This window comes from Mesoplodon bidens, assembly GCF_964165515.1.
Source record: "Mesoplodon bidens genome assembly, chromosome: 11".
Lineage (NCBI taxonomy): Eukaryota > Metazoa > Chordata > Mammalia > Artiodactyla > Ziphiidae > Mesoplodon > Mesoplodon bidens.
Window position 1 is genome coordinate 61,110,621 of NC_138167.1, and position 24,057 is coordinate 61,134,677.

Genomic DNA, 24,057 nt, shown 5'->3' on the forward strand with positions numbered 1-24,057 from the left:
ACATCACTGCCCTGAAACCACACAACCTACTACCTCACCCCACCGGTGCCCGGGTTTGGGAGGGTCCGCCGTCCTGCCGCTGCCCCCGGCCCAGCCCTGGCCCTTCCTGGTGGTCTGCAGCCACCAGAGCCGAGCTGGAGGGCTGGGCAGGCGCAGGGGAGGAGGGACGTGCAGACGGCGCCTTGGTCCCCACGCTGGCCAGTCCACCTGCGCTTGCTGGGGGTGGAACGGGCTCGTGCCCACGAGGGCTGCCGTGGGCTCGAGGACATTCCTCTCACTCCCTGCCTGGGAGAGGGGAGCCCTGGCCTCCGTCCCTCCGCTGACCAGAGGCCTGCCACTGAGCTGGGCAGGCTGTGGACTCGGGGGACATGCTGGTCGAGGCTGACACCGTGGGCTGCCCTGGGGTGTTGCACTGCAACGCCAGCCAAGCCTCAGTTGGCCCAGTCCTCCTCGGGCCCGAGGCTACTTCTCCTGGTGCCCAGTGCCGGCCACAGGAATGCATCTGAGGGCAAAGTCCAGGCTGGGGGCCGCCCAAGAGCCTGACGTGGGGGACGGGGATGCGGACGGGGGAGGGGTGGGCTGCCCAAATTGCCCGTCGGGTCCGTCAGCTCTCAGCACAGCATGGGGAGAGGGAAAGGTCGACTCTGAGCCCTGCCCTCCTTGGACACTTCACAGGGTACTGCCCTCAACCCTCATCTGCCCCCTTTCACAGATGAGGAAACTGAAGCCCAGAGAGGTCAAGGGACCCGTCCCAGGTCACACAGCAAGTGGAACCTAGGCCTGTCAGACTTCTTACCACCCGGCAGCCACTGTGCGCACCCTGCCAGGGCTGCGTCCCCACCCACCCTGCCCACCGCACCCCCCTCCACCAGCCAGGGTCCTGGATGCTGTCCACTGTCGATATTACAGCCACTTCAGGAAAGACAGTAGATTGTATAGTTATCCCATAGCAGGGCAGAGCCCCAAACTATACAACCTACTACCTCACCCCAAAGGGCCGTCAGTCTCGGCGCCTGGAGGGACATCGTGGCTCCCAGAGGCATCTCCTGGAGGGGGAAGGAGAGAGGCAGGGGGACGGGGGTCAGGGTTGTGCCGGGGCGCTAAGGGCACGGGGACTGGCAGGCGGGTCAGCAGAGGGCCCGCATACCCTGGGAGCAGCCCCGCAGGAGAAAACCACCAACCAGGGAGGGAAAAGGAAAGAGGGAAGAGAGGGAGGGAGGGAAAAGTGCAGTGTGGCTTTTGGAAAAGCGTTACAGGTGATGGGATCACTCCCAACTGGATAGGAGTGACCATGGTGTCCCCAAGGGACTTCTCCTGCACTGGTGACACTGGGAGGAAGGCTGTCATCTGTTACAGGCCAACCCATGTCCAAAAGGGGCTACGCATGCCCACCTGGCCCCCACCTCTGACAGCACCGCCCACCCCTGGTTCCCTGCTGCCCCAGGACACACCTCCACCCACTGGACAGGTATGGACTCCCTCCCTGTGGGCTCTGGTTGGTCTGGTCCCACCATCCAGGGTGACCTGGGCTTTTCCCATCTCAGGAGAGGCTATAGAATATTCTTGCCTTCCAAAAGGGAACCTGGCTCCCAGGAAAGGCTCGTCTGTCATTTGGTCTTCACAGGCCAGGTGAAGCTAGGATCACTGATGCCATTTCGTAGTGAGGAAGCTGAGGCTCGGATGGGCCCCAGGCAGGGGGCAGGGCCTGCTCTCGGGCTCTCCCAGGCGTGGCCTCGCCCACTGCTGCAGAGGGGGCCTCGTGCCCAGTCCCAAAAAACAGGGCAGCTGCTGCTCCCTGAACCCCGAGGGGCACGAAATGGTCCCAGAACCCTCCGCTAGTGATGAGGACACCAGGGCCCACACCCAGTGCAGGACACTGAGGTGCAGTCACCTGGGAGTGGGGCCAGCAACACCCCAACGCAGCCTGCCCCCCAAGACCTGGCTGGCCCGTGCTCACTGGCACCCTGTCTTCCCTTGAGGCCCCAGAAGGAAATCTTCACGAGAGGGCCTCGAGGTCTTGCCTCCCGGCCTCCCCTTGGACTCCTTGGCTGGCGGACAGGACCAGGGTGTCCCCAAGGACTCTCCAGGCAGAGCCAGCCAGCCTCTAGGACGGGGGGCAAGGAGAGGGTGACCAAGGGCCTTCCTTCGACGCACCCCCATCCTGGCAACGACGCGTGGTCCAGGCAGGCAGGTTCTGGCTCTGTTTGTGGACAGGCAGCCTGGTGCAGCCGCCCTGTGAGGTGAGCGGCTGCCGTGAGCCTCGTCGCTGGGGAGGCCGAGGACACGGCGCCCAGGCCAGGGTGCTGCCGAGTGTCTCAGAGTGACCCTGAGGAGGCCCCTGAGCGCGGGCTCTGGCTCCCAACTTAGCCCCCGAGACCCCCAACGGCCTCAGGCTGCAGGGGCCACCTGGCTCTGACCGCTGGCCCTAGCAGGCTGAGGGCGGCACGGGGCAGGACAGCCCAGCAAGTGGAGCTGCCTGTGAAGCCGGGCCGCCTCCTCACCGTGCTTCTCCGGACGCCTCTTCTGCCCTCGTGGGCCTGGACTTCCTCACTGAGAGGCGGGGTCCCTGCAGCAGCTGCTCCCAGGGGATCCGAGTGGCTGCCAGGCCGCCCGAGGTTAACACTGGGCTGGAACCCACGCGTGTGCCACTACTCAGGCCTGCCGGCCCTCCCCTGCGCCGGGGATTCAGCTCCAGAGCCTGCAGTGCTGACCCCACAAGGGCCCCAGCCCAGCCCTGGGCTGGGCTCCATGGGGTAGGGAGAGGCAGGGAAAGAGATGGGGGAGACTGACACACACACACACACCCCACCCCACCCCGGTCCTCCCTGGCTGTCACCACAAGCCCCCGGACCCCCAGCCCAGCCTGGGAGAAGCAGATGTGACTGGTTCCCCTCATTCAGCCTTTCTGCTCCAGGCCACACTCACCCGTGTGCGTCTCAGGTCGATAGCAGCGGCCTGTGTATTAGGATCACAGCGGAGGGCTGGAGAAAAGGGGGCGACGGGCCCTTGCGGTGCACAGGGAGGCGGGGCCCGCGTTCCTCTTCCATGCAGACACCCTGCGGCAGACCACGGCTCCTTCAGGCCACGTCCAGCCTGAGGTCACAAGTGCATCGTGGGACACAGCTCTGACCACATCCCTCCCCATGACAAACTCCCCCATGACTCCCTACTTCCCAGAGAAAGGATGGTGGGAAGGGCGTGCGGTGCAGATGTCACCTGTGCTGTCCTGTGTCCTGTGACAGTCCTCTGGGCATTCAGCAGGAGTGGCCGTGCACCCACACCGAGGCCAGGGGTGAGCCTGTCTCCTGCAGGAGGGCCCAGGGCGAGGTCTCCTGTGGGCTCTGGCTGGGCTGGGAAGACTGGGGCAGCGGCGAGGTGCCCCCGTGAGCGGGGACGGCCCCGCCCTAGCGCTCAGCTCACCGTTGAGTAAGGCTGGCCTCGGATAGAAGCTCCTATCTCAGTGCCACTCTTGACCTGTTTGGGGTTTAGAAGAAAGTCACAGGCGTCAGGTTTGGAAGAGCCGCAGCTATGCCCCTCCAGCGCCGCTCCGTGCCTCCCTCCGGGACTTGCCTGGCCGCCTGCTCTAGGTCCCGCATTTCAGCCCAGCCTATCTCACCATGGCCTCTCGCCTGGGGACACACCCTGTGCAGAGGCCCGGAGAGAACGGCCTCTGTGGCTGCCTGTGCTGCACGATGCTAGGTCAGAGGTGAACAAGACCCAGGCCTCGTCCTTGAATGGACAGGGCTGTTGGCGTTCCCGTGCTGGGTGGCCAGCGCCCCACCAGGCTCACACCGACGCTCTGGAGCCTGGATGGTGGGGCGCCCAGGGGAGAAGGGACGTGTGCCCACCTCCTGTGCACCTGGCACTTAGTGGGACCCAGGAGGAGGAGCCAGACCCCCCACTTCACAGAGGAGGCTCCCAACAGGCTCCTTCCCCGGGGCAAGCGAGGCCTGGGATCATCCCAAGAGCAGAAACCCCGGGGAAGGGGCGCCCAGGACCCAGTCTCTGAGGCCTCAGCCAGGGCTCACTCAGTGAATTGCAACCCCACCTGGCTCCGGCCCATTCCGGCCAGGTGCCCTCCCGGGACCAGCACAAGGGAAGGGACACAGGTGTAAGATGAGCACACAGCCAGCCTGCTGGCCAGCGGCAGAGCCTCTGAGGCTGAGCCCGAGACGCTGGACTTGGAGCCAGACCTACTTGGGTCTGTCCAGCCCTGCCACGGGCCAACCACTGAGCCTCAGTGTTCCCGGCCACTAACAGGGACGGGAAGATGAGCCCATCTGGCTGCGGTGGTCCTGTCCTGGCCTCTCTCCCTCAGCTCTCCAGAGGCCAGACTGCATCATCAGGGCTCACGTCTGTGCTGCTGCGCCTCTGTGCCCTGCCCAGCCTGGCTCCCCTCACGTCCCCCTCCGGCCTCCCAGAGCAGAAAAATGCCCTGGGCAGCCCTCCCCCACCCTCCCCACCCGTCTGCCAGACCCCCGCTCCCCGCACCTCTCGGCCCTTGCTCTGGCCTGTCCTGTGCCAGGAGGGACCGTCCCATTGTTCCTCTCCTTGCCATGAAGACCCTGTGCTCCCCACACACGTGCCCGTCTCTTACTGCCCACCGGGAGGCCAGGGGAGGGCAGTGGTGCCCAGACGAATCCTAGCTCTGCCCTGGTTCTGGGACTGGGCCTTGCGCTCCTAGGCTCCAGGCCTCACACCTGGACACCCAGACCCGCGGCAGGCATGTAGCTGACGTGAGCGGTGCCTGTGAAGGTGCCAATGGATGGTGGGGACTTCCTCTCTCCATGAGGGCCAGGCGGGCTCCTGCACATTCACAGCCTGTCCAGGTGACCAGGAGGCAGATACCGTACCCCTGGCAGGGTCCCCTGAACTCTGGCTTTATCCACCAAGGCACAGCTCCCACACAACCTGGCTCTTTCTTTAGCCAGCAACCCAGGTTTGGGGGGAAGAAGGGGCACTGACATTTCTGGGTCTGTGACCTGATAGTGGAGACATTTCTGAGCTGGGAGGTGGTCCCAATTCCATGTGTCAGGGGACATGATTTGCTGGCCCTCCTGTTCCACAGTCCTAGAAGCGACCACGGATGGGTCTTGGCTCAGGGAGGGACCCTTCTTCCGGCGGGATGGCAGGGGTCTGAGAGCTCCAAAGGGACCCTTCCCAGTCAGCCTGGACGGGGCGGTGGCAGGAGCAGGCAATGCGGCGTGAAGAGGGCTCCCTGAGCAGGGCTGTGGGGAGTGAGCAGTCGGCAGTCGCCCTGCCATCTGCCACCGCCGGCTCAGCCCCAGTCCCCAGTGTCTGCCTGTGGGCAGGGCGCCGGGCAGGCCCGGGCTGGGAGGAGCCAGGCCAGCCGGGGACAGGTGTGTGGGAGGCCTCAGTGGGCAGGTGGCCTTTTCAGGGCCAGGCGGATGTCTGGAGCGAGCGAGGCAGACAGACGGTGTCACCCTGCAGTCACCTCGGGCTTGGCTTGGGGCCACCGGGAGCCGGGACCCCCCCCATGGCTGCCCCCCCACTGCTGCCCCGATTAGGTTTCTCCCCATAAAGCGGCCAGTGTTTCTGCTCGGCAAGCCGTGCCAACAATGGAGTCTGGGAAAAAGGCATGGGGGTGGCATCCGGGGGCCGGGTCTCCGTGCGAACACGGCCCATAAAGTTAACGAGACATGCGCACCGGGCAGAGGCCAGCTCGGGCCGGGCAGGGGCTGTGCGCCCATCATGCGCTGGGCAGGGCCGGGCACACACTGAATGGGGCATCAAAACTCAGGAATCAAGACAAATGTTTCAATATAAAATTTTTTTAAAACGCAAAAAGGCCCATGGTACAAGAATATCAAACTTAAATAAGGGCACAACGGATGGTTACTAACTTCTCCTTTGGCCTCAGGTTCCAACAGCTCAGCTGAGCACGGGGCCCAGTGGCTTCATTGCCCCCAAGAGCACCCCTCAGGGACAGAGGGGCAAAACTAGAACTGGAATCCGGATTTCTGACCCCAGGCTCTTCCCATGGCCCTGCACACCTCTAGGCGGTGCAGGCCACGCACGTGGGGAAGTGGTGCCTCCAGACAGGAGCCCCTGCCCCAGCCCCCTGGGGTCCACCCCAGGCCTGCCTTCCTTCCCAGCGGCCCAAGGTGCTCTCTTGTTGGTTCCCTTCCTGCCCAGCCTCCCCGAGACAGACGCCCACATGCTCTGGGTCGGGGTCTCCCATCCTGGGAGTCTGTGCCCCGCCCCTGGCTCCCTGATCTCCTGTCCCCAGAGAGCTCCAAGCTCATAGGTGGAAGGTGGCCAGGCACGGGAAATGTCCACTCCCCAGGGAAGGGGCCAGACACGTACCGGGGGCCGAGTGTCACCGCCCACAGATGTGTGAGTCTGAAAGCCCACGAGAGTCCTAGCATCCAGGAAGCTGGGGGCCTGGTGCTGGCCAGGGAGGCCCAGGCAATGGGATCCAGCCCTGCTCTGCAGACATACCTGCACCCATGGGGGCCATGGGCATGGGGTGGGGGTGGGGATAGATGGTTCTGGGGGCCGCCAGGCCATAGTTCTGACCCCTGCTTTGGCCCCAGCCAGCGATGGGCCTCGGGAAAAGTTAATCAGCACCTCTGGCCTCCGCCGTTTCCTCTGTAAAGTAGGGCAAAGATGCCAGGGCTGTCGGGAGGAAGGTCCAGGTGCCTCTGTGCCAGGTGTGTGTGGGGGAACCACCGGGCGAAGCTGCTCTTCATGCTGCAGGGTTTGCTCAGAGTCCGAAGGGAAGAGCCAGGAGGCAGAGCCTTTCCTGAGCCCGTGGGTGTCTGCATCTGGCGCTTAACCATTAGGCAACAGTTTTAATCTCAAAGGCGTGTATTTATCTGAAAATATTCTCAGTTCAAGCCTCATTCTGGGTCACAAGGCGAGGAGAGGGAGGGAGAGAGGGGGGACCAGATGCAACCACATCATTAAAAATGCCCGGTGTGAAACCGTGTTCTGGGGCAGCCCCACCTGGCAGCAGCCCCTCAGGAGGGCCCTTCTGCTGCGGAGCTCCCTGGCCCCCCGGGAGGCTCTGGGCCTGGCCTGGCGTGTAGACCCGTGACTCTGGTCTGGGCATTACACCATCCCGTCCTTGGCTGGGTTTCCCCGGGCCGGGGTGGGGGAGCTGAGCAAACCCCACTTCGTGGTGACGGAATGTTCTCTCCGGGAACTGCGAGGCGAGGCTGTCTGGGAAAAAGCTGGGCCTCGTCCCGTGACTGTCCCAGCCTGGAAGGCTTGGCTGGGCCATAGGTGTCTGGGGAAGCCACCCTGCCGCTCCTGAGGCCCTACTGTGCGCTCTTCTACACGTGTGCTGTCCAGTGAGGACCTGACCTTGGTCACCCAGAGAACACAGGGCAGAACTTGCCCTCAGTCCACCTGGCACGCCCCATGCTGCCAGAGAAACCGGCGCAGTCCCTGTGAAACCACGCACTTTCCTCAAAGCCCCTGCTTCTTTACGCGGATGTTTCCGTGAACCTCCTCTAGAGAGCCCACGGGTGGCCCTCGGAGGACCTTGTCGCGGGGCCCTGCCGGCGAGCACTGGCGCCCGGCGGCTCCCCGTCCACCTGCCACGGCCGCCGGAGCCCTGCCCTGTGCTGGCTCCTGGGGCAGTGGCGTCTCCTCTCCACCGCCCTCCAGGCCCTGCAGCCAAGACTCCCTGGACGCCCCGGGGCTGCTCTGTGCACCGCTTCCCCTGAGATCACCGGGTGCCGTCGGGCGGCGCTGCTTCACACTGTGCCGGCTCAAGAGCAGCGGGCGCGGCAGGAGGCAGAGGGCTCCGCGCTGACGGAGGTGCTGGTGCTCCCGGCCTGGCCAGCGCTCTGGGGGCCTGAGGTCTCCGGGTCTGGTCTGCGGGGGCGTTGAGGTTCACCCTGCTCTGCGGCCCAGGCCGCAGGGGAAGCGCAGCTGCAGAGCGCCGCCGCCTCTCCCCACAGGGAGCTCACCTCCCCCAGGAAGCCCCCGCCCCTGCTTCCTAAGGACAGGGGGCACTGGAAGCCCGACTGAATACCGGGAGCCCCGGAGCCCCGAGGCCCTCAGGCAGGAAAGCGGGTGAGAAGGCCGGCAGAGGCCCGGGGCTGCCTCCGTGCATGGCGTGTCCGGGGGCCCACTCCCCTCGCCCTGTCATTTCTAGAACTGTCCACACCGGCCGCCAGGGACTCCCTCCACGGGTGCGGCTTTCACAACGGCTCTCCTGGGGGTGGTCTGCAGTGTCTCCGCCCGCTTGGCGGGGAGGTCTGGGGCGGCAGGGTCAGGACTCCCAGACGCCTCACCGAGACGTCAGCGGGTGCCAAGCCCGGGGAGGCCACGGCCAAGGCCGCGCGGGGCCAGAGGGCAGCGGTCCCCTCCCCGCGCCGGGCCTCAGCCTCGCACACAAGAGGGCGGACGGCGCCAGGACGACAAAGGCGGCGAGGCGGGCAGGGCGGCCCGGCAGGATTAGGAAGTCCACCTGGGAAGCAGCCCCAGCCTGGAGGGCCGGGCCAGGGAGAGAGGCAGGCAACACCCTCTTCAGAAGCGTCCTCGCGCCCGAGCTGCCAGGCACCTGGTTGCCAGAAGCCCTGTCAGCCCTTCGGGGGGCTCCGGGCGGTCCCTGGGAAGGCTTATGTCCGAGACACTGGCCCTGACGCCCTCCTGACTGACGGGGTATGTGTCCTCACTGGCCTGAGGGCGGGGCAGCCTCCGGCCAGGTGGCCCAAGGCGCCGTCCTGTGTTCTGGGGGCCATCCCAGCACAGCCCATCCCATGGTCCAGGCCGGCACCTCCTTCCTGTCCAGTGCAGGGGGCACAGCGGCGGCTGCCGAGGGACACAGGGAAGACCCACCCCAGGGATGCGGGGCCGGAGCCCTCCTGACCCCCTGCAGCACCGGCCACTTCCCAAGCCTCAGGACTCCTGTCCTGCTTGCCCGCCTCACGTCCCCTCTGGGGAGCCCCCTCCGCACGGCCCCAGCAGACAGCATCTCACTCAGAACCCCAGATGTAAGGCGGAGACCAGAGGCGATGCTCTGGGTCCAGCCACGGCCACCCCTCCCAGCCTGTGCAGGGTGAAAACCCAGGATCAAGACCAATCCCACTTGAAAGACGGGTATACAGGCCCAGGGGGTCGCCGTGCACTGGCCCTGGCCGCGGGCAGCAGTGAGGCCCTTGAAAAGCAACCGTCAGCGGAGATGCTACTCACGCACCAGGGGGCACTGCTGGGCCTTGCGCTCTGACGGAGACGGGCAGGTCGGGAGCCGGTGCGGGGCCTGGGTCAAGGAACAAGACAGTGGAATTAGCGGGGGAGCCCATGCCTTTTCTACAGGGTGGGGGAGCCTTGGTGACACAGCATGGCATGGAGCGCTGGAGCCACTGTCCCCCTCGCTTGTGTGACCACAGCTGTACTGACAACTCCCCAGGCATGAACCAAACAGCCGTCCTCACCGAAGACCTCTCCCAGGAGCGGGTGCTGCTTGTGGGCTGCCCCACGGAGTGGGGAGCTCAGTGGGGAAGAGCGAGCATCCCAGCCACAGGGCTCGGGGTTCGAATCCCTGTTGGCCCAATATTGCTGGAAATACACGTAGTAGCACTTCCTGGGCACACACCCCCCGTCGGAAACTGGGGAAGGGCAAACACCCGGTCCCCTGGAACGCTCCATGCACTGACCCGAGCCCACCACACTGGGTAGCTCCGTCAGTCCTCATTACAACCTGATCTGGGGGTGAGGGAATGAACACAGAGAGGCTCAGTTATTTTCCCACAGTCACACCGCCAGCACAGGCATTATCAGCCTCCCTGGCGTTACAGAAAGGAGGGAACAAAGACCCAGAGACGTCTCCATCTACCTGCCTGAGGTCCCGCAGCTCCTAGGAGAGAGCAGAGCCCCCTGTCCTGGGTAAACCCCAGGGAGCCCCCCACCTGAGACATTCAATTTCCCTTCCTCAGGGTGAACGGCCAAGGGCCTTCTGGCTCCCCAGTTCTCCCAGGCCAGCCAGGCTGAGCGGGCACGGTGTTCTTGGAGAAAGGCAGCTCAGAGCCGGGCCCGGGGGACAGAGTGGGAGGCTGCTCTTTCCCCAGCCAGGGCTGGACACAGCTGAGCTTCCAGCTCAGTAATATCTGGGGAACAAGGCCTCCGACAGGGGAAACGTCTGAAGGCAAGCACCCAGCTGAGCTCAGGCCGGGGCAGGAAACCCGGGCTGCAAGGGCAGCAGCCCCGGTGTCACTGGGTCTGAGGGCCTCTTGGCTTCACTCCAGCAGAGAGACCCCTTATAAACCCTCTGGTCCACGCCGGGGGCCATCCCAGCCCTCCCCCAGCCCCCGCTCAGCCTGCCCCCCAGGGAGACGGCCTCTCAGGATGTGTGGCAGCCCCGACACCTCGGGGACGCCACGCATTCCCAGAGCCCGGAGGTGTTTCCACCTCCCCTGCTGGGCGGCTCGCTCCTGGCTCAGTGGCCCGGGGCTGGCCCTTGACCTCCCTGAGCCTCAGTCCCCATAGGAAAGTGGCACTGAAAGATGCCCGTCGGCAGGGCTGTGGTGAAGACTGTGACCTGTGCAGGAAGAGCGTGGGCTCGGGGCCTGGCCCACAGGACAGGAAGTGCTTCGCCAGAGCCAACCAATCAAAGTCACCTCGTCCAGGTGTGGCTTTCAGGGTGGGCATCCCTGCCCCATCCTCCTCCCATCCGGGGTCCACTGCACCCAGCCAGAAGAGCACTACTCAGAACCAACAGGTAAACTCGGAGCGAAAGCCATCCTTTTGCATTTTGTCAGTATTTTCACCGGGACCGAAAAAGACCAAGTGCCAGGTATTTAAGGCCTTAATTTTTCTGTCTGGGTAAATAAAGGACACTTGGATGTTTGATGTTAGAACAAACTCCTGCCCCTTTGGGCTTGGGCTTGGAGGCCCCCTTGGTCCCCGGGTGAAAAGATTAGGTACCACGTGTGCATCTGCAGAGCAGATGAGGGTCACATCTTGGCATCGCCGTGGGGCCCCTTCTCCAGGCTCTGGCCCTACACACGGGGCTGTATTAGGCCCAGCAGATACAGCTTCTGAACGTGGCTCTGCCATGGGGCAATGGGCCCACCGCCCAAGCCTTGATTTCCCGTGAACCCACATTCACGCCAACTCCTAAAGAACGAACGGGGTAGCCTCTACCCCGGGAACCCAGGGCGCCAGGGAGGTCAGGGACAATTCCCTTCAGAAAACTGGCCAGCACAGGGTGCTGACTGGGCCCACGTGGCTCCCGTCTGCTGCCCAACGTGGGTGAGGCACCAGGGCACCGGGGCAGGGAAAGAGGCCGGGGCGCCGCCCAGGCCCAGACCTCTCCCGTCCTGGGCCGAATCCAGGCAGACTCACAGGAGAACAATTACGAGTCGGTGCAAAGACAAACCCCACCAAGTGAGTCACTGTCCCGCTAACCCTTCACTGCTCCCCCAGCCCAAGCCAGCATCCCAAAGGGCTCGCCTGGCCCCCAAAGAACCTCCAGAACCCCAGACGAGGCTGGAGCTGGGCTACTCCCAGACCCTGAGCTCCCATTTATGGATGCACAGGATGATCTCGGGCGGAACGAGGAGGGTGTGCACACACGGAGGGGGCGGCCCTCCCCCCCAGCCCCAGGCACGCCCTCGTCCTCACGGTGACCGGGCTGTGTGGTCATCCTGGTGGTTCCTCAGGCGCTGGACGAGCACTGAGTGGCCCCAACTGTGCGCATGGGCCCCATCTCCCATCCGTCACACAATATGTCCCGTACCTCGGCCGCTTCGCCCTGGCCCAGGAGCCCCTCCCCACTCCTGGGGACGTGCCCTCGTGGCCCCCAGCGTGTGTCTATCAGGGCCTGGGGCTTGGTCCCCGGTTCACACTCGGGTGCCCATGCCCGTGTGAGGGATGCACCCCTCAGTGCCTACGTTTCATCTGGACCCAGGAGGCTGCCGCTGCTGCCCGTGGGACGTCGAGGGGATCTCCCGGTGGGCACCGAGGAAAGCACCTGCACTAGACAGCCTTGAGCAGAGCCCAGCAGGCCCTGTCTCCCCAGACACAGCCACGCGGTCAGTCCCTGACTGTTCTGCTGGGTCTCCTTTCTCCCTGTGCCCAGCCCTGCTCTCTGCCTCTGCTCTGTTCTTCCTTTCCCATGCTATACCCCCTCATGTCCCCCTTTCCCCTCTGTCCCTGATGTCCCCGGGGGGGACCTCCCCCCTCCCTACCCGCGTCCCACCCCACCCTCGGGCACCGGCTGGCGCATGCCCTGCGTGCAGACACAAAAGCCCCAGGGCGGTGTCTGTGGAGTCTGGCGGGCAAGCTGGACCTGTAAACACATGAGACCCAGATGGCAGAGGGGTCCCGGGTCCTCTCCACACAGCTCTGGGAGGTAGGCCTGCCCCTGGCCATGGCAACAGAGGGGAGGGAGACGCCGCCAGTCTGGCCCCGACCCTCACGGCCCCACAGACTCCCCAGGAGGCTGCAAGCAGCCAAGTGGGCCTAACAGTCTGCACGGCGGGCTGGCGCTCGGGGGCGGGTCGGGGCGGGGGCAGGGGGCCCAGCCGACTCTGAGCACCGCAGCCCCATCAGGGCACGAGGCGGAGGGGCAGGCTGGGACCTCCTCACCTGCCAAGCCCCCGAGCTCTGCCCGGTAGTCACTGGTCCCCAGCGCTTGGCCCAAGCCCTCCCACCACGGAGCCCTGCGACGGCTGCCTCCTTGCAAAGGGGGCTTCGTTCAACTTATGTGCAGGGGAGCCGGGAAGACGTCATGGGTCCAGCTTCCTGGGGTGAGACCTGGGCGAGCCCCTGACTCCTTACTGACCCTGGTCCCTCGGCCGCAGAAAGAGGCTGGTGGGAGGGCAGAGCCGGGGGGGGAGCGCCTGCAGCTGAGCCCAAGCAAATGTGCGAGAAGTACCCGCCCAGCGATCCTCCAGAGGCCATGTGGGCGTGTGTGCACATGTGTGTGCGACACATGTGCGTGTGTCCTTTCAGGCATGCCCAGCCCAGGGTGGCGTCTGGAGGGAGGGGGTGGGGAGCTCTGATTTTCAACATTCGAAATGCTGCGCTGACCTGAGGGTGACATAGTTGTCCAAGCTCCAGATGTCAGCCAGGGACCAGGGTGGCCGGGAAGAAGGGGTGAGACCTGGGAGGAGAGAGAGGTGCTGGTTAAGTCTTGGGAAGGAGCCCCCGGGTGTGTTCGGGGTGCACGCCCTGCATCTGTACCCTGCTGGCTCCGGCCCACCCTGCCCTAAGACTCCAGGAGGCTCAGCACAGCTCAGGGGTCACTCAGAGCCTCGCAGGGGGATGTTACCGGCCAGGAGACCACTGCATCAATGTGACTTTGTGCCCAAAACACTGGGGCTGAAACACCCTGGTTTTCTGGGGTCACGTTCTCCAAGGGGCAGCAGGTGTGGCTGCAAGAATGTAGATCTGGGGGATGGAGAGACACAAGGTCAAAGTCAGGCTCAAGAGGGCTGGGGGTCCTCACTGCCGCTCTCTCAACCTAGGTTTCTAGGGATTAGGAGAACGAAATGAAACAAGGTGTGAGATGCTCAGGATGACGGAGGGGTGCAGCTGTGCTGAGCATGAGGGAGTTCCCTCCCTCTCTTTCTCCCCAACCTCATCAGGGCCTCTGGGGTAACCCTGAGTGTCTGCACCAGGCAGCTCTCTCTCAGCAGCACTGTGCTGAGACAGGACTCCCTAAACATCACTTCCTGCAAGGGATAGTCTTTCCCTCTTTGCTTTGGCTGCTAGGAAGCTCAGAGCTGAACTGACAGAACTGGGAGGCGCCTACATGACGTGGATTCTCTAGGCCTATCTGCGATCTTCCCTTTGCCCCAGTTTCCTAGGCTGTTTATTTTTACCCTTCTGCATTGTCAATATTGCTCTAAGCTGCTTCACGTATATATTTCTAATGTGGCACGACATAAACAAAAAAGAAAACAAATAACACCTACTTCCCTTCCTGCCTATATGACTGGTGAGGGCCGTGTGTGTAGCAGGCTTCATCTCTGCAAGTGGTGGGCTGTGATTGGTCCCAAGCCAGACCCCCGCTTCTCAGCCAGTTTTGGCATCCCCTTCTGCTCTTTGGTGCCTGGTAAGGAGGCAGGGAGAAGTAGGGACGCCCTTTTTGCAAATGAGAAAACAGAACCCCAGGCAGGGGCCATGGCTTCCCTACGATCACACGGCAGGGAGGGTGGGGTGAGGCTGGGGCCCGGCAGTCTGATCCTAGGCTGTGGCTTAGTCTTCTGCTACAGTGTGGTCATTCCCATGAGCCCTCAGATGCTGTCCCAGGAGATGCTTCGTAACACTGACAGAGAACCTCGGGGGTCTGGAATACCCCCCGGCAGGTGGGCACCCTGTCCCGGTGATGTGCAAACAGACCCACGACTACCCATAGAGCTGCTAAGACCCTGAGGCCTCAGAGCGGTCGCCTCTCCCTACTCAGCCACCTCTGGCAGTGTCCTTGCTAATAGGGCCACCTCCATGCCCTCTCCAAGCCTGTGAAATTGACCCAAAGCCACATGGCCACAGCAGGCCTGGGTTCCTGGGCCACTGAAACTCTCCTGGCTGCCTCAGAGATGCTGCTAACAAAGCCCCCCAGCCACTTGGAGGGGAGGCTGCCACAAGTCCCCATGCTGCATGCGGGCAGGAGCTGGCTTTGCCTCGACCCACCTCTTCCTCTCACTCAGCACCCAGCACAATAAACCCAAAGTAACGAATAGATGAGGCTGGGCCCTGCTGAGCTCCAGCGAAGGGAGAGGAGGCCAGGAGAGCGCCACGTTGGGGAGTTTTCTGTCTTTCAGTGGATTATAAACCCCTGCTGCTTCTTGGGGACAAAGGCTGTGTCCCACCCCCAGGCCCTCACCGAAGCCACGGGTGTTCTAGGCTGTGCACCCCCAAACTCCGCTAGGAGGTATTCCTGCCTAAGCCTTACAGATGGGTCAACTAAGGCTCAGGGCACCAAAGAAGCCCACCCAGCCGGACAGCTCGCCGGCGCCATCATCGGGCCACCAGGTACGGGGCGGGGCTCGGCGGGACCGGAGTGGACGGGGAGGCCTTTACTCTGCTCCCTCGTGCCTGGCGGCGGAGCGGGGTCTCTGCTACCTGCTGGGGGCCAGGCCGAGCTGGCCCCTCGGGAACTCTGGGCAGGGTGGGCCCGGCTGGCTGCAGACTGGGGCCTGCGAGGAAGGGGCTGGTGCTGGGGTCTCCCAAGACCGGGTCCATGTTCCCCTCCCGGCCAGGCTGCTCACCTCCTGGGCTGCCTCACCACCCAGACGCAGGGCAAAGACCATCCACCTGGCCGTGTGGTCCTGGAGCGTCTTTTGAAGGCCACGACAGGTGTGCACTTTCTTGGGGGTGCTCTGGGACCAGCCATGTTCTGCAAGAAATAAAGTGGCCAAGGAGTCAGCTCAGCAGGTCTGGTGGCTCACGGCCCGAGCACAGAGGGGGGCTCAGTGCGGCCTCTCCCCACACCTCTCATTTACCCCCTCATGCCGCACCTGCAGATGGGCCTAGCCTGCCGCGTGCTGCCGCCGAGCTGCCTCGGCGCCCAGAGGTTGAGGGCCTTAGAGGCGAAGGACCGCAAAGAAAACCTCTTCTGACCGTCTGGCTGCCCCTCTGCCACCCCTGGTGCTGGACTTACACTCAAACCCCGACCGCTGGCTCCCCTGCAGCCCAGCCGTGCACATCCTCCAGCGTCTGCAGAGGAAGGGGGCTGGCAAGACTCGAGGCACCTGCTCCTGGCAGAGCGAGGTCACCGCTTCATAGCACCCCTGCCCCCTTCACTCCGGCCCTGCCTTGGTGCCCACCGTTCCCTGGGGCCAGAATGTTGGCCTGCCATCAAAGGCCTAATTCCTACCCATCCTTTAGGTTACCTCTCCCAGGGGGGGCCTCCTGGATCGGGAGCAATAGGTCAGCTCTAGCAATAGGCTGGGGGTCCCTTGAAATCAGCTCACGGACGCTCGCACTCCCTGTCTCCCCACAGGCAGGCAGCTCCACGGCAGGGACCACCTCTTAGGTGGTGGTGTGACCCTCAGGGCTAGCACGGTGCCCGGCACCCAGGAGGCATGGAAACGTCCCCATCCGCTCTTCAAACAATGCCCAATACCTAGGAACAGAAGGTGCAAACATGACTCTGGGTCTTTCCCGAATGAGCCAGTGAGGGCACACCCTAGGACCGAGCAACCGTGAACCCCAAGGCCCCGAAAGCTAAGCACTGGCCCAGAAGCCGGCACTCGGCCGACGGCAGCTCCCAGGCTTGGCCTGCTGCTCCTGCCCTGCCCGGGCTCAGGCCGCCGAAGGCGCACAGTCTCTCCCAAAGCAGGGATGGCTTGTCCTGCGTGACAACGAAACAGCAAATCCAGACGGAGGTCTGACCCGCCATGACCGGGAATTCTGCTGGGCCTCAACAGACTCACAGGTCAAGGCAGCTACCCAGGCCCCACTCCTTTCTCAGGCCTCTGCCCCAGGCCCCGTGTGACGGGGTGGCCTGGAGGAAGGTGGGTCTGGGCGCTAAGTCCCCGGGAGCGTGCTGGTGACCCCACGCTCTCCTGCCTGCACCCAGGCGCAGGTGTGTGGCTCCCCCAGACGCCGGTCCTCTCAAGAGCGCGTCCCTGTCACCTGAGGACCGGGGCCGAGCTCCCTGCGGACAGGTGAGAGCTGTGCGGGCACCGGGCAGGGAGCCGTCGGGCCGAGTCTCTCCAGGTACCGCCAGGCAGCTCAGCGCCCTCCTCGGCAGCAGGGTCTCTGGGACACGCATGGGACTCGTAAGGTGCTCAGAGGCCAGAGGGGACCTGCTGGTGGCTTCCCAAGGATGTGCTCGAGCCCCCTGCCCTGGACGCTGGGTCGAGCTTGCAGCAAGACCCCACCTTTGGGAAACGGAGACGGGAACCTAGAAGCCCACTGCACCCTGTCTACACGCGGCATGGGCTCAGGACCCCGAGTCACGCAGCTCTGGGTGCCTCCCCTTCACACGCTGCCCAGCGCCTCTTGCGGCCTCAGGTTCCCCAACTGTAGTACGGGGACCACCAGGTCTGCGGCCCAGAGCGTTGTGCAGGTTCCGAGAGAAGCTGGGGGCCAGGAGGTCAGCCCAGGCCTGGCTGCCACCACCGCACGGAGCCTGCACGGGCTTCTGGTGAGCATGTCACCGTCCTGTTATGTCGGGGGTAGCACCTACCCCCACCCCCGCCACCCCATCAAGAAAGGATGGCCCTGAGGCTGCGCAGCCCTGCCTGGATGGCTGGACTCCCTCCCTGTCTCTCCTAACAGTGGGATGGGCTGAACAAACCCCCGCTGCCCGGTGAGGATCCCTCTGACGGCCCCTCCCGGGCGGCACCTGGGCTTGGGTAGCTCCAGTGCCCTCACCTGGGTGACGGGGCAACAGCTCTGGGGCCCACCCAGGAGAGACCACAGGCCAGGGACCCTCCAACAGCACGGGGGAGCCGACGGCACTCCCACCCGCTCTCTTCCCTCTGGACGGCGAGCACAGCCCGGCTGGCGCTCAAGAGGGGCACTACTGTGGGTGGCACGCTGAATGCCCACAGGCCCAGCCGCTGAGGCCCCCCTTTTGCAGATAGCCTAGGTCGATATTCCTCTAGCTGACGCTAGCTTCAGAAATCAGACTTCCAGGGTACAGGAGCTGCGGGAGGGGAAACAGCACAAAGCCACGCTCAGCAGAGGAGAGCAAGGGGAGGTGGATGCTGGCCGCTCCGCAGGCTACCCCACGCCCGCTGTGCGCACCCGGTGGGGACGGGGTTTCTATCCTGACGGGTGAGTGGAGCTCCGGCTGCAGGGGCAGGGGCGGCTCTGGGGCCCTGGCTGGATACCTGAAAGTCACAGGAGCCACACGTGGCCATGGCTGGAAAACTCACTGGGACAGCCGGCCACGGGACCGTTCTGGGGCCAGGGAGCACCCCCCATGTCTGACCCCACAGCAGCATTTACAGGATGCCCTCTCTCCGGGACACTCAGTGCCCCCGGATCCTTTCACCCACTTGCCCAACAGCAACCACGGAACCACCAGGCTGAGTGAGTGACCTCTGGGCTCCCTGGTCTGGCACCTGGCACAGAGGCGCCTGGGCAACACCAGCGCCCCTGGCCTGCTCCCCGCGCCCACGTGCTCTGGTCGGACACGGCGCGTCACCTGCCCTCGGAGCCTCTGAAGCTCTCCTGGGAGTGCATCGTGCCACCGAGGGGCGGCTTGAGCCTCCCAAGGCCGCTCTCTCTCGATGGGCCGGCCCACATCGTGCGCTGGAAGGGTGGCCAGCGGCCTCAGCCTGTCTCAGGGTCACTAGTGAACCCGGAACGGCAGCCCCCCCACCGTTCCAGGATCTCTGAGGCAGGTTGTGGGGGAGTGGGAGTGAGGGGGAGTCAGCCAGACCTGCTGCCTCTGCTTGCTGAGTGGCCCCCGGCACAGGACCGTCCTCTCTGGCCCAGTTTCCTACCCTGTGATGTGGGACAGCCTGTCCACCTCATAGGGTTGTGACATTACAGGTGACAAGAGTAAAAGTCCCAAACCCAAGGCTGGCTCTTAACAATGCTCCCTTCTCCCAGCCCCAGAATCACCCGGGTGCCGGCACTGCTCAGAGCCTGTGCCCCATGATGTGGTCACTTGGATGGCAGGGCTGGCCCAGGCCATCTGGCGGTTCTTTGATCAGAGGCGGTTGTCCTCTGGAAGTTTCTGGCCCACTGAGGCTGGCAGAGTCTGTTGGCACGGGCACTGGACCCAGCAGGATGCCCCGGAGGCTGATCCCCACCTCACCCTGGCCCCTCCTTGCCCCTGTCCTGCGGAACATTCCTGCGTCCATCTACAGCATGGCCGGAGGCCGCTGGGTTCCCATCTCAGCTCTGTCCTTGTGACCCTGGACAAGCCCCTTCACCTCTCTGAGCCTCAGTCTCCTCCTCTGTAATAAAGGGACAGCGATGCCACCTCCTCAGATTCACACGCATGATTAGAGACGATGCAAGTGCTGTGCCCACACACAGTGGGGCTCAGTAGATGGTTGCGTCCACTGCTGACCACCCCCCAGGGCACTTCGAGGACATAAGACAAGTCATTGCACTCTGGTGCCTGGAGACATTTCTCCCAGCCTCTTGTCTGACAGCTGGCCAACTTGCCAGGTCTGGGGCCTGCGTGGACACAGCTGAGGGTGGGCCTCGGGCCGCCAGCAGGAACTCTGATGTCAGCCAAGCTTCAGGGCCCAGGCCCACGGCACACAGCCCACCCGCACCCCCAGAGGGCTCAGCCCTGCCTTGTCCACACTGGTCTTCAGCATTCAACTTGGCCTCTCTCAGAGGTCACACGTAGGAGAAACATCCTCCTTGCAAACGCCAGTTACTAACGAATCGTGCACAAACCACCCCTCAGTGTATGTGCAGAGATGTCGTGGGAAGCACTGGGACCTGACCCTGGGCGATGCTGTGCCGGGCCCCCAAGCCCTCGGAGGGGCCCGAGATAGGTCAGAAGGAGTCAGAAGTCGGCCAGCGAGCCTCTGGTCCATGTCCTCCAGCCTCCCTGAGTTGCCAGATGCACACACCAGGGGTAGGTCCCCAGCTCTGCGACTTCACTTGGGCCAAAATAGCTCCAGTAGGGACTTGGGGAGCAGACAGCTACCAGGGCAGGCAGTGCAGTTAGGGTGCAGGTGAGCTCAAGTCGACACAGGCTCTAGTGGCAGACCTGCTAGCCCTGGGGAGGAGCCCGTGGTCCAGAGCCAAACAGGCCACAGAGAACCTTCCGGGCTGTGTGGTCTTCAGGAACCTGGCCTCTCTGAGCCTCAGTTTTGTATCTTCAAAAGGGGCCGTTTACACCTACCGCCTGAAGCTGACATCAGAGCAAATGAATGAATGCGGAATTCCCAAGAGCTTGGCTGGCACACACAGTAGGTCCTCACAAAAGGCAACCGCCAACACCAGGCTGATCTCCAAGTCGGTTCCGGAAAAGCCAGCCATTGCCAGACGTACATCCGCTACATGGGGTCTGTCACGGACGAGGACGGTGTCTGGAACGGCAAAGTAACGGCCTGGCTCTAGCGTGACGACAAAGCAGAGGCCTGCTTTCCCTACAGATTTGTTTCCAGGCATCAGACTCGGAACATCCCTAACGTGCGTCCAGATGTCCAGACGTAAGGACAGGCTCTGCCTCCCGCCTCTTGGGGGGGGGCACCCCGCGTCAGAGCACCACCTTCCCCCAAGTGGCCTCCACTCCTTTTAAGTGGACAAAATGCACCAGGACGACGGTGCTGCCCTCGCTGTGACCGCCTGTGCCTTGTGTGTAACATCTCTCCTTTGGGGAAAACATGCAGTGAGAATCTGGGCGGGTCAGTTTCATTCTGGCCAGGTGGTTAGTTTTGTAATTTAAATTTTGTTTTTCTGTTGCAAAAAGAATAGACGCTCATTAAACATGATTCTGGAAAACTGAAAAAAGGAGAAAGAGGCAGCAAACATTTTTTTTGCATTCTCTGGGAACCCAACACATAGTAAAGCTCCCTCCTGGAGGGGCCTTTACCCTTCTGGAAGCACTTCCACCCTGGGGTGTCCTGAACGGCCACAGAACCTGCCACCAGGTGACCTCCTCACAAGGCAGAGGATCCCAACTCAAAGCCCAGGAACACTTCCACACGCCCAAAGCAGGACGCCCAAAGCTACCCCATACCTGGCCCCTCCGTACTTTCCAGAGACCCACCCAACGTTACAGGTGGAGGTCAAAGAGATGGTGTGGCAGGTGGGCAAACCGGCTCACAACGGGGGAGGGACCGGCCCAAGACCTCGCAGCAGGCCGACGACAGAGCTGCAGGTGCTACCGAGGCCCCTGCACGCTGGTCAGCAGTGATCTCCCCAAGGTACACTTTTAAAAGGGCTGAATGGAAATTGTTCCCGACCCTCCATAGCGGGACAAAGATGCTAGGCCCCTGGGAGGGTGCTGGGCACCGACACGCTTGTTCACCACCAACCCGTGGAGGTGACCGACGGGAAGACAAGGGCTGCAGTGGGTCCCACCCAGGGGCTGCAGGCCCAGGGCTGACCTGGAAGAAACCGGCTGGGGCGGGGAGGTGAGAGGGCCCCACACTTTATCATCACCCCCTGGAGGAAGAGGACCCCTGTGAGCTGTGACAATGTAGGGGCAGGACCAGGAAGGATGTCTGTGAGTTGGAAATATCTACTCTAACTGAACAGAATGTGCCGAGACGCACCGATGACATCTGATGGGCCGATGGACCCCTGCCTTTTACACCCAGTGATCTTCGGGGAAGAGGCCCACAAGCCCCATGGGCACTGCTACCAGCTGGTCTTCCCAGCTGGAACCCCCAGGAAGAAGCGTGGTTCCCCTTGGCCCCGCGTTACCCCCCGCAGTCCACCCTCCCGGCCACAAGGGTGCAGAGCTCGGGCCTGTCCATCCGGCGCCATCACGCCCGTTTGTGACAAGGAGTGGTTTCACAAGCCCCGGATCTGACCTAAAAGGGAATGTATCTGGTGAAGGCGGAAAAGTAAACTCTGTCCGCTTGTTTCTCCGAGCGCCTCGACCCCCTGGCCACACTGGTGCGCTTGATGGCTTACGTGTAGCCTGGAACTCAGGGAGTTGGTGCACAGCCTTCTGCTTTGTTCATTCATGAAATGCTCCCCAAGAGCCTGCCCTGTGCCGGGCTGGTGCTTCTGGCCTGTCCTTCTCAAGGCGCCCAGTCTCCCAGGGCAATGGGTCTGTAGGGCAGTGGAGAGCAGGGAGGGCTTCCAGGAGGAGGTGATTCTGCGTCACAGTCTGAAGAGGTGGGGGATGGCGCTGTGGAAGGGGGAGGGCAGGTTGCTGGGGGCCTCTCGAGTCCCATGAAGGGGAGGCTGGACTGCAGCCAGGAGCTGGAGGGGAGCCTGCAGGATGGGAGACGGGGCACAGGCCTGCGTTGTGATGGCACATTCCTGGGTGGGCAAGACAACGGGCACCATCCGGCAGGTGGAGAAGGGCGTCGGGGAGATGCTGAAAGACAGCAGAACTGGAAGGACTCGGGACGGTCTGGGTGTTGCAGGGAGGGGAGTTGAGGATGACTGGGCAGGTCAGAAGCTGTGGGGACATCCCCCGGGAATTTTAGGAGGGAGGGGGGATGGGTGTGGTCACAGCAGAGGAAAGTCCCCAGTGGAAGCCACCCAAGGTCAGGCCCCAAATGGTGCACTGTCCAGGCAGCCTGCCTGGAGTCTCTCGTCTAGTTACAGGGCAGCCCCAGATCCAAGCCAGAAAACGCACCTTCTATCTTCTGCCCAACCCTGTGGTCTTGGCTGTCCCCCTCCTGTGGCACCAACAGTGATAGCTGCCACCCTGCTTTGACCTGTCACCTTTCTAATGGGCCGCCTCCCAAGCCCTGCCCGCCTGAGGCCCCAAACGCGGCTGTGGGCAGAGGGAAGGTTCTGGGGTTTAGGACACTGGCTAGTCTGGCTTGGGCGCCACCATTTAGAGCTGCGTGAGGGGCTCAGCCTCCCAGACCTCAGCTTTCCAGGTGGGGGGCACGTCAGAGTTCCATGAGGTCGCCCCGATAACCGATGTCGGGGCCCAGCACACCCAGGGGCTCCATCCCTGTGGCACACGGCCAAACTTGGGTGCTGGGCGGCGCCTGCTAGTCTCCGGGCACAAGGGGCTGAGACGGGAGGGGGCAGTGCTGCCGGCCAGGGGAGCCCGCCTGCCGGCCATAAATCACCACGCCAGGCTTTATAATTATCTGGGCACTTAAGCTTCTCTTCCTTCTTTCCCTGGGGAAATTTCCATCATTTCCTACATTATCCCAGTCTCCCCGTGTGTCTAAATCAACCTCAGCCAGCGCAGCAGGCTGCTGCTCTGAGCTCACACCCTCGGCCTACTTTACTGGGGAGGCCGGGCTGGGGTGCACAGAGGCAGTGGCTCCTGGGGCGCCGTCATTCAGACCAAAGTTCCACTCCTGCCCAGGACAGAAAACGGAAGATGCTACCAGTCTACCCTTTGAGCTGCAATAATGATGTCCCCAGGGCCCGTCGGCCGCTTCTCCTGCCACCACAACCTGTCAGTAAACCCAGGCGGCCTCCGGCAGGGAGGTTTGTGCTCCCTGGGCTCAGATGAGGAAGAGGAAGCACCATCCATCGTGCTGGCTACCCAGGGCCTTCCAGCAGCGGGTTCCAGGTGACCTTGAGAAATGTCAGCCTGTCCCCAATTTCCCTGGAGACGGGCCAGGTGAGGGTCAGCCCCGCCGTGGGTCTGTGGCATCCTGGGATGCACTGCCTGCTTCATTCACGATGGGGATGTGGGGTGGGTGCAGTCTGACGCCATCACCTACCACGTATCCAGCCTTGACCCCAAGTCTCACCTAATTTCCACACTAACCCAGCAGGTCAGTGTCACTACCCCCATTTTACAGCTGAGGAAACGGAGGCCCAGGAGGAAAGCAATCTGCCCAAACCCCCAGCAAACCACTCCCTGCTGCTATGAAGGCCTGTCGCCCCTGAGGTTCTGCTCCTTGTCATAAGCTGGAAAGTGTCCCCAGTACAGCAGTTGCAGGGACCAAGCAGGAGCCAGCCCCCACGATATCTGTGACATTTCATGATAAGCAAGTGGGAGCTGAGGGTTCTCATGGGAGGAGCCAAAGCACCCACTGGGCAGGTTGGGCAAGAATGTCCCCTAGCGTCACCCGTCATCTCCTGTGAAAGGAGGAGTGGGGGAAGACGGCACCTCTGCCAGAGCGTCGGGCTGGGTCTGCAGCAGCTGCCACGGATCAGCCCTGGGCGAGCTCTTCAAAGATAACCAAGCATCGGCGCTCCCCCAGGTCTCTCACAGGCCCCTGATCTCCCTGGAGGATGAGCCAGCTGGTTTTTTTTTTTTTTTTTTTTAAAGCTGGATCTCATTTTCTGCCCACATTTCTGACCTCCGGAAACCTCTCGGGTAGTTTTCCAGAGCCCTCTGGATTCCGTCAAGGGCACGGTGCATGCCTCTGCTCACTGCATTCACAGCCAGGTCACTGGGCACCCAACAGATGTCAAGCGGAGCCTGGCGGGCACAGCCGCCCACAGCCAAGCCCTGCCTTCCCCACCGTGGGTCCACGGGATCTGGCTGGCTGTCGGCCTCTCAAATTTGATCTCCGGTCAAATTCCATGGCTCCTTCCTTTAAAAAA

The 24,057-nt window shown here is 63.1% G+C and overlaps 1 protein-coding gene across 6 annotated transcripts in view; it reads right to left on the reverse strand.

Moving 5' to 3' along the window:
* Positions 1–4,479: 4,479 nt before the first annotated feature.
* Positions 4,480–24,057, reverse strand: part of LOC308625111 (uncharacterized protein) — a 36,320-nt gene continuing 16,742 nt past the window's right edge. For 4 of the 6 annotated variants that reach the window (XM_081249050.1, XM_081249049.1, XM_081249048.1 and 1 more), the window contains 5 exons: positions 18,819–19,937; positions 15,192–15,319; positions 13,009–13,081; positions 9,173–9,235; positions 4,482–8,461 (listed from right to left, as the gene is read on the reverse strand). In XM_081249050.1, coding sequence (XP_081105176.1) covers positions 8,175–8,461; positions 9,173–9,235; positions 13,009–13,081; positions 15,192–15,319; positions 18,819–18,888 — 621 coding nt within the window. In that variant the 5' untranslated portion in view covers positions 18,889–19,937 and the 3' untranslated portion in view covers positions 4,482–8,174. The other 2 variants (XM_081249047.1, XM_081249046.1) reach the window with 2 other exon arrangements.